The 10,863-nt window shown below is 33.7% G+C and overlaps 1 protein-coding gene across 1 annotated transcript in view; it reads left to right on the forward strand.

The window, feature by feature from the left end:
* Window positions 1-10,863, forward strand: part of MYO16 (myosin XVI) — a 494,098-nt gene that overhangs the window by 128,324 nt on the left and 354,911 nt on the right. The window contains exon 5 of the mRNA XM_023519764.1: window positions 9,638-9,746. Within this exon, the coding sequence (XP_023375532.1) occupies window positions 9,638-9,746 (109 nt within the window). The remainder of the gene's footprint in view (window positions 1-9,637; window positions 9,747-10,863) is intronic.

Genomic DNA, 10,863 nt, shown 5'->3' on the forward strand with positions numbered 1-10,863 from the left:
CTTTTCTTTCTTACACATTTTGCTTTTTTGACATGATTTGTCATTTAGCATGGCAGCAATGCTACACATAAATATTTATGTGCTCCAAAGTAATAATTAGTGACCTCAGGATGTTTACAGATAGAGTTGTAAAATTGTATTGCAATATAATTTCAACTGCTATAAAATTTTGAATTGTTGTAATATAAGTTTAAAACTTTTATTACCATGAACATTTGCAGTCATTAAAATCTTAAAGTACACTTTAATCATAATAAAGGCTACAAACATAGTTCCTTACTGAATAAATAGATTCCCCAACTGTATCGCCTCCTCTGTTGTCTGCCCAAAATCTAGAATCTGAAGGAAAGTTATGAGCATCTAGTTTTCTCTCTCTCTGATTAAACAATGGAAAACTGTAGGAAAGTTTCTGCTTAAGACCAGAGACCCATGAATCTTGTCCAGTTCTCTAAGTTTTCGTGATTGTGGGCTGGTAGAAGTTCAGCAGTCCTCTGGTTGGTCAGACTCAAGTACAACAAGGACAGCCAGTGCCAAGATTCTGAGTCCTTCCTTATCAGCCCTGGTCACTGGTGGTTTGGTCATTAGGGGTAATTCACTCTGTTTCACGTGTCTGCGGGTGCACACCCTACCTGACAGCCCCTCTCTCTGACAGCTACAAGGCTTTCAACTGTGATGTCTCAGCTCGAATTGGGGAAAGAGGTCGCAATTCAATAGCTTGGGGCAGCAAGATTTAAGTTTCTTCACAATTTCCTTTTGGTGTCATAAATATTTCAGAATGAGAAGAGTTGCTTTCTGAATGATCCTTATAAAATAGCATTCCTAGCCAACTGCCCAATTCAGTAATAATAACGTAAAATGTTGCAGGGTAGGGAAATTAGATACTTTATACGACCATATACATTTGTTATTCCAGACTTCTTAGGTTGCCCTTTTGGGTCATTATTTACTATCCTTTTTCTTCGGTGATTTAAGATTTCATTTGGGGGGTTCTTTTATGTGTTTTGCTTGCCTTTTTATAAAAACTGTTTACTGTCTTGTTCTGATTTGTTTGGCGGTTTTGCAGTTCTTTGGAGTTTGTCCTTGAATACAAGGTCAGAATCGTGAGAACCTTTTATTTTATTCTCATATAATTGGTTGTGAGAAATAGAGAAAGCTCTGTAGTCCTTTCCTGAGTCACTGGCTAGAAGACAGACCTTCAGAAATTAAGTACTAAATTACCTGGACATAAATGAATTTGACATGTTTTTTGGAGATCTCTTTCAGAGATACCTGCAAGTGTCCACTTAATCTTTCAAAAATTTGTTTTATTACATCTTAGTTGTTTTTAAGAAACAGATTTATAAAGGATTTCCTTATACAGCTCAGGGCATGTTGAATATTTTTTGAATAACAGTAATAATAGAGGGCATTCTGGTATTTTTTTCTCATCTGTTACAAAGACTGTACTTGAAATTTTCAACATCATTTTGCCTGTGTATTTTCTTGCCTTTGACTATAATTATTTTACTTTCTCACTGTTGGTTTTGTCAAATATATTGTACGGTAAGAGTAAGGGAAGAAGGGAAGTAATCAAACCCAGTCTACCATCTTCAATATTTCAATGACCTCTGGCCTGAATTTTTTTTTTTCTCTTCCTTACTATTTCATTCTGTCCCATTTTCAAGATTTGAATTCTTAAACTTAGCTGAAAATTGTGCTGGCAGAGGAAGATGAGTGATTTAATATACACTAGTACAAAGTTGTCAGCAAATAATTCATTTTATATAATTCTCTTTCAACTACTTTTGTTAGTGTAGTTACAAGTTAACGAGTGCCTACTGTACGTCAAGTACTGGGCTCAGTTACTAAATGCGCTTATACTGAGGATAACTGTATTATACATTAAGCACTATTTGTTGGCTCTACTCTGCAAACTGAAGAGATGAATTAGGTCATTTGATCTTGGTCACAAAACCAGTGAGCAGTAACCCGGCACTCAGAACCAGGATTTTTCTGATCCTAAGCCTCATTTCTTTTCATTATGCCAAACGAAGTTCCCTTCTTTCTCCTGTGCTTTCTATCCCCTCTAACACAAACACTCCCTTGTCCTTTTGCATTTCTATTTTGCAGCTCTCTGAAATACTCCATTTTCCATTTTCTAATAGTTTTACAACATTTACTTAAATGAATATCAGATAGTGGAAAATACATAATTAAAATTTTGTGAACTTCTGTATAAGAAGCCCCATGTAGACATATAAATCTTGTTTTTTCATTCTTTTGAATGTGTATTTCTTGTACGATAGCAACTTTTATTATTTAATATAAGACTTCATAAATAGTTCAGCAGTGAATATTATGACATTTCCCAAATATAGGATATTTTTGGTCAAATGAATTTCAAAAATTTGGGGACAATCTTCAACTAGTTTCTTTCATGCAAGACTTTGAAGAGACATTGATGTGCTAATGTACCTCTGAAAATTTATAGGATGTGGATATAGTATAAAATGCTTTCTGTGTAGTTTTTCAAACAAGTATAAATAAAACAATTTATGTAATATACTTGATGATTATATTTGAGGAAAACATAATGGAATTCAAGTTAAGTTGCATTTTTGACTTATCATGCCTGAACACTTAACATTTCAAATAGAATGGTTTATATAGTTTTTGCTCTCTCATCCAAAAAGTTTGTGCTAAAAAAATTACAAGTATTTTTTAATATCAACAAAAACACAACCCCAATTTTCAAATAGCCAAAGCACTTGAAAATGTAATGTAGAAAAGTAATATTCATAGCCACAAACATGTTAAGAAATGTATAACTTTTCCTATAATTAAAACTGCTAATTTTCAAAAAGTTCTAATCATGCAATATAATGTTTAGTAAAGCCTCACATTGTGTACTTTAAACTTACACGATAGTATATATTAATTATATCTCAATAAAGCTGAAAAAAATAAAATAATGGAGCTTAAATTTTAAACAAGACTGAGAACTTGTACTCATTTGTGTTTGGCATTGTATATTTTATTCTATTCCAGGGATCAGCACACTGTCCCATGTACCAAATCTGGCCCACTGCATATTTTCGTGTGACTTGCAAGCTAAAATTTGACATTTTAAAATGGTTGAAAATAACAAGAGTAATATTTTGTGACCTGTGAAAATTACATGAAATTCACATTTCAGTGTCCACAATTAAAGTTTTTTAAGAACACTAAAAACACAAAAGTTCTAACATGTAAAATTGTTAGAGATAACATATATAAACATATAATTTAATATTATTAATAATTTATTCACTTACGATTATTTCCTGACTACATATAGTATACTAGACAGTGTAAAAGGTATATAGCAATATCCAAGTAGTTTCTCTCATGGAGCATAAAACCTACTGTGGGATACTATCAAAAATTAAATATGTATGAATTTAAGATATTGGATCATAAAAATAACTGAGAAAATTAGAACAAAGTAAGATATTGTAAAGTGATGAAGTTTTGAGGAATGGGGACTTTTAGATAAGTGATTCTAGGAAGAGGGCTGTAAAGAAACAGCCATTTCAGGATGCCCCAGGGAGATATATTTCAGACATTTGGAACAGCAGGTAGAATATCCGTGGGAACTAGGCATGTCCTGGGACAGGGATAAAGCCCATGCGACTAGAGGAGAGTGACTGGGAGGTCAGTGGAAATGATGGATTGGGGAGAAAGTGGGGTTCAGATGACATGGATACTTAGACTGGAGAAAGAGTTGAGACAATCTCTGGTCTCTTAATACATTTCAATGTGTCTTTAAAATAAAAGATTGCAAAATGCTAATAGCATTCTTCCTCAACTAAAATAATTGCTCGTATGTTATATATTAGTTTGAGATAACCTTCACTTTTCCTACTAGCACATGAATACAAAATTTTCTACAGAAAGAAGAGAAACCGTCTATAATTCAAAATCACAAAACACCACTCATAAAAGTTTTCTATTTTTCCTAACATGTTAGATGCCAGCATTTTCATATTTAAATGGAATATTTTGTGGGATCATATTATAGGACCATGTAAATATTCTATTTCTAATCAGACTTTTGCTTTAGTTTTAGCATCCCATGATGACTGTCACCAGAAGAAATTGTTACAATAATGAATGGTAAATTCTAACTTCATCATTTTTTCTACATTTATTAGTTGCTAGTATATTGTAAGGAAATCTTTTTCTTCTTCTCTGTATTCAGGTATTCATTTGTTTATTGATATCAGCATGAATGCTTGGATTCCTAGCTGCAACTTTACAGGGCAAGAAAAAATTTCTTCTTTACTTTAACCAAGTAATCAAAGTTATGGAGCCAAAGGATATGATATGCCTTTTGATGTGATACGATGGGAAGAATATGCCATCCTCTCTGATTTTTCTGCCAAAACTCGTATTGTTAGAAAATATCAGAGAAAATCTCTTAAAAAGACAGAGGAATTGTTCCAAATTGTGGGAAACTAAAGAGAAAAGACAACTAAATGCACTGGGTGATCTTGGATTACATCCTGAGTCTGGGGAAAATAGCTGTCAAGGACATAACCGGAAAAAATTAATGACATTTGAATATGAATTGTGGTTTAGATAATAGCATTTATTGTTAAAATTTTCTGATTTTGATAATTTCGTGCAAGAGAATATTCATGTTCTTAAGAGATACATACTAAAATATTTAAGGGTAAAAAGACAAAATACCTGATACTCACTTCTAAGTAATTCATGAGGAATGACAAGGAGCAGGGGAAGGAAATGGGGAGGTAGAGGAGAAAAGAGAGAAGACAAAGTAGGGAAAAGTATAACTAATTGAAGAATTTAAATAAAAGGTAGAATATTTGTTTCCTAGGGATATTATAACAAAGTTTTTACCTAGCTTTAAACAACAGAAATTTGTTGTCTCACAATTCTGGAGGTCAGAAGTCCAAAGTCAAGGTGTCAGCAGAGCCATGGTACCTCTGAAACCTCTAGGAGAGGATTCTTCTTTATCTCTTTCAGCTCCTAGTGGGCTCAGACATTTCTCAGTGTGTGGCAGCATCCAATTTTTGCTTCCGTCTTCACATGCCCATCTTCCTTCTGTGTCTGAAGAACTATACAGTGGACACGTAAATCAGTGGGATGCAATTTATAATGTAAAAAGAATATTTAAAAAAGATATTTAAGAATATCATGTCTTGGAAGAGAAAAAATAATTTTGTGGAACAGAAGACACTAGCCATACTGGTAACCGTAGCATGATATCATCTTTACTTAGCTAATTACATCTGCAAATTTCCTGTTTCCAAATAAGGTCACCTACACAGGTACCAGGAGTTAGGAGTTCAACATCTCTTTAGAGGATGCAATTCAGCCCATAACAGGTTACAGGAGTTCTTTGTATTACTCTTGCAACTTCGAGTAAACCTGAAATTATATCCGAATAAAAAGTTATCAAAAAGTTTTTGCATATAAAAAGTGGTTTTTTTTTATTAAAATGCACTTAAAACTTCAGTAGTAATGTGTTAGAAAATTATTACTAAATGAAACAATTATAAGTATGTTCATTGGCAATAAATTGTTACACAAAGTAAAACAATATTTACTTTATTTGTTCATATGTTATGTGATAGGCAGGAAATAACATTTCTATTTTAGGGAAATGATATATTTGAGTTCCATTGACAATATTACAGGAACATAGTTTAGGATAAATTGGAAGTTGGATAGCCTCCCAGTTTGAATAATTAGAGAGGAAATGTGATTTGAGCTCTCAGAAGGAACTAAACAGTCCTCAGTTACAGAAAGCATTTGAGAAGTTTCTGTTGATTTTGCATATATAACATTAATTACTTTTGTTTTCCTGATAAAAACTAATCACTATGTGATTGATTGATTTTCCTGAAGCCAAGCTGAAGAACTTGCCTCAGAGTCTGCATTGTAGAAAAGATAATATTTTTTATTGAGCTATTCTTACTAATACAAGTTTTATTTAATTTGGAATTTCTTCTTTCATTTAGACAAAGGGCAGTCACTACTTTTAGTATAAGAAATTTGACATATGGTGATTAGGTGTAGGAATGTAAAACTAGGAAGATAGATCACACACACACACACACACACACACACACACACGCACGCACCCTTAGGACCTAGGGTGTTCTCAAGCACCAAATTTAAATGAGTTCTCTTGAATAGTGAAAAAATATTTAGGTCTTCCATCTACTTTCATTCTCAATATCCTTTTTATACATGCAGTTCCTAATCCACGTGTTTTTGTAAAGGACACATTCAGTAATTTTAAATTATTATTTAAGATTTAGAAAATATACAGTGATCGTTAAAGCTGTTGTTCCCGTATCATAAAATAAATACAGGCTTGGATAGTCTCTGTCCTGTCTTTGAAAATCTAGTCTAAAATCCTCAACTCATCCTGCTTCTTATCTCCTGAAATAAAACAATGATGCACACAATCAAATGTACACACCAACACATGAGACAAAGTTAATGTTTACTCTTGACATCCTCATCCTGAGCCATGTATCCAAGGAAACAATATAATTAATATGTATACCAGTTAGGAGTACTTTTGTATGGCTTTTCTATGCATAGCTGAAAAAGCATATAGTGGATGCTTGCTTACATCAGTGGAATGAAATTTGAAATGATAAAAGATCATCTTTAAAAAAGATATTTAAGAATATCATGATTTGGAAGAGAAAAATAATATTTCAAAACATTGTTTCAAATTCTCATTGAAAATGAACAATATCAAGAGTGATATATTTATTGAATTAAATTATTAGCTCTCATTTCACAAAATATAGAAAATTCACTTTATATTCCTGAGTGGTTGAAAATATTTCTTTTAAAAATAAGTACAAACACAAAATCTTATAAATGTTACTATTTCCCCTACCCTTGGGCCATTTCTCTTCCTGATGATGTTAACAGGGGTCTTCTGACATTTTGATGAAAAATGTCCTGCTTTGCAAGTCATCAGCACCTTATTTCCAGTGAGATCCATTAACAAGTATAATTGCACATTAACTTCTGAGTTAGTCAGACTGAGAATAATAATCAGCCATGAATCTTATCAGTGATTTTTTTAAAAAAATATAAGTACAGTTTCAGAATTCTAGTTTAAGAAATACAGCTTCTCCAGGGGTCCTTTAAGATCTATGTTGTTTTCGCACATGGCTCAGTCTGTCTAGGGACAGACAATTGGGGTAATGGGGGCAGAGCACCAGGGCCACCACAGGTGGAGCATGCTTGCGCATTGCAGTGGCAAAAGAAAGAAAACCTGTAGGAAGAAGAAGGAAGGAAAGAAGGAAGGGAAGAAAGAAAAGGAAAAAGAAAGAAAAAGAGCCTTTGACAAATGTCATTCCTCTGGAAAGAGTGAAGGAAGAAAACATAAGTATGCATATAGTGATTTTATAATTTCATCTATACAATCTTGAAAACAAAATACAAAAATGTAGTTAAAAAGAATTATAATGAATGTTATAATTCTTTGCCTCAATTTTTAATAATTAGTTTAAGTGCAGCATTTGGCCTTTCATTTTAAAATTTATTTTATTAAATCTTGTTAGTACTTAGTATGTACAGGCACTGTAATAAGTGTTGGGAATATAAAGAGGAATAAGATGTGATCTGTGGTTAGGGACATTACCAACCTCCAGAAAAGTCCGACTCCTAGATAGGGAATGATACCTGATAATTTAGCAGCACAGACCACTGAGTGATTAATGGGGTAAAATCTCAATGAATGAGTCCAGCTAAAATATCCAGCACCATGTTTCACTTTCAGACTTTCTTTGAAAGAGCCTCATTACTTCTTAAAGAATAAAATATATTCTCTCCAAGTGCTCCACCTCTCTCAGCTCCCAGTAGCCTTCCTATTTATTTTTGTTTTGATCGATAATACATGACTCATAATTATATTCACCATTGTCTTATGCCCAGATGTTTGGCATAGATGATTCTATCGGAAGCATGTATGCATTGGAAAAAAAGAATAACTTGATTATCCCTATTAGTACAGAAATAGGTAACGATGCCCTGTAATTCTGTGTCTTAATTGAGTCTTTAATAATGGATACTTGGGTAGTTATGTAAAATCTTATTCTTGTGTTTGGAGACTAAAGGAAAGGAATTATTAGCAAAGTCTACTTAAGAACATTGCTTCAAGTAATTTCTTTTCGAATTCTGAATAACTGAAACAAAATTAAATGAACTAAGAAGTTAACTTGAAGTCTTTAGGACCTTAAAATTTACTTGCTTTCCTTAGGTAAGTGAAAATATGAAATATATAATTTAGTCTGTTCAAATAAAGGAGTATCTTTATATAGTTATAGAAGACGTAATGTGGTAAACTCTAGATGGTGAGGTTAAGTGACATAGCCTATTTGGTGGGCAAATATTAAGATATGGAATATAATACCACTTTGACCTACATTTTGGTTTGTTTATACAATATATTTAGAGAAATCCTTTTGAAAACCTGTGCAGACTTGCTAAGGTATAGGAAAGCTACATTTATGTATGTATGTATGTATGTATGTATGCATGCATGTATGTATGTATATATATGTATATAACATGTTATAAATGAAAGGCAAACCCCACATTTTAATATATATAATATATGAATGTGACATATATTTTTATGTAAAGTTAGGAACTTGGATATTATATGAACTATATAAACTATATTGACATCGCAATACAGACTCCTGTTCATTAGAAAGAATAGAAGGAAACTTTCATTTGGCCTGAATTTAATGACATGGTATTGGTAAGTCTATGGGAAATCTTAGACAATGGGAACATATTGAAGTCATGCGCTTGGAGAAAAGATGTAAATCATGCATGATAAATTTTGTGGAGCTTATTAAAAATGTTAGAGCAATGGTGACGATTTATGTGACCATTTTTTTAAAGAGCAAAAAGCACATCTATCATTGTATTTGAGCTGAGATGGGCAAAGGATGGAGCAGATGTGCTCAGAGGTGCTTGATGGAGGGCCCTTTGAAGATAGAAGATGCACGATAGCCATATTTAATATACTCCATCCATTAATGTCTACAGATTATGCTTTTTCTTAGAAAACAGTTTATGGTAAGAAAAAAACCAACCAGAAGCAGTTAGCCCAAGCCTTTTTGAAAAACGTAGTGTAAGACTAGCTCTCAGATGAGTTTTTGTGTAGATCAAAGACCTTAAAGATTTTATAGGATTGTTTGGGGACAGTCAGTTAGAGTTCATACAAGAGTTCACCATTGAGAATCTCTGAAGACATGGGGGCACTTCTGTCATCTTAGAAACAAAACAGGCTATGGGGCAGCCAGCGCAGAGGCGTGGATGGTTTACTAGCCATGGATTGCATATTTTGGGTTTAGCAAAAGTGCTGAGGAGAAGTCGTTGCGACTCAGGTCTTGCAAGGGTCAACTGAACATTTTTAGACCGTCAGAGCTTCTCACAAAGTATTCTGCTATTGTTCTTAAAAACAATTCTAATTTTCTACATGATTCTGCAGGGTTGTAATTCATGTAAACTTTTCTTGATCTATTTTCTAAGACAGAACTTAAAGTTTTTATCCACTTTCTATGTTAACAGTATACATAATGTTATATTTGTTCTTTTTTACTTATAGGCTGGAGCCAATGTCCTTCTCCAGGATGTTAATGGAAATACACCATTGGATTATGCTGTCGAAGGGACGGAATCAAGCTCTATCTTACTGACCTATCTGGATGAAAATGGTAGGCTGAACTTTGAAAAACTGTGGAAAGATAGATGAAGAACTAGAGAGGTAGAATTATAAGTGTATTTATTTCTTAAGTGTGCTTACATGATTTCATATTGATGTAGTTTCACCAGATTGTATAAAATAAGGTATTTTTCTATTCTACATTTTACTCTCCTACTGAAATGTATTGTTGCTTTAGTCAATGCAGTTTTGCAAGCCAGCAAAAATCTAGAAACCAACAATGAAGGGACATTTTAACAAGCATCTAAAGTCCATAATTAGTGGGACTGGGCTTGTAATTATAATCTGTCCTCCACTGGGAGATGAAGGGAAGTGAACCAACACAATTGAATTTTGAGTTAATAAGAGCGAAGTCATCTGAAGTGTATTCTCTTAGTAGCTGATGGTCCCCTTAAGGATTACATGTAAGTAAGTGAGGGCTTAAGTCAAGGGCAATTTGCAGGGGCATCCCAGTATCCTCTTTTGCTGACACTTGGAGACAGAAATGTTGTCAGAATAATGCCCCGTGACCACGATGCTAGCCTGAAAAGATGAGGCTGAGGCCTCACATGTATTCAGTGACAAAGAACATTTAATTGCACAGACCCAGCATATAATTTCATGGGTAAGTTCGGCATTGGCAAAGTGAGATACATGTGACACCTTGAGACTGGTGGGGTATTAAACTAAAGAAGTATGCCCCTTCTTCTTTTTCTTTCTGCTGTTTAGGTATAAATAACAACAATGAAATTCCAGTTCCTTCATGTATGATCTATTGTCAGAGAAAAAGCTGAAAAATTTTAAGAGCCACACCTTGCTTGTGACTCTATCCTTCTTGTCTTTAAGAAAAGCCCGCACATCTGCCTCTTTGTTCCCTGTGCTCTTTGCCTCCTCCGGATTGCTTGAATCAAAAGGTTTATTCTGAGGATGGCTTAGAATAATAATAATTAGTACTTAGCAGCCATGAGTTCCTAAGAAAATAGTCTCATTAATTCTGAAAGCAAGGTAAGTACCGTTATTTTCATTAGAGAAAATGTGAGCTGAGCTGTGCTCCTGAAGGTCACCGAGTCATGGCTTGGGTGACAGAAGCAGCAGGGGGTGCAGGCTGTGTGGTCATTTTCTCTACATCT

The sequence above is a fragment of the Pteropus vampyrus genome, unplaced genomic scaffold (assembly GCF_000151845.1).
Source record: "Pteropus vampyrus isolate Shadow unplaced genomic scaffold, Pvam_2.0 Scaffold236, whole genome shotgun sequence".
Lineage (NCBI taxonomy): Eukaryota > Metazoa > Chordata > Mammalia > Chiroptera > Pteropodidae > Pteropus > Pteropus vampyrus.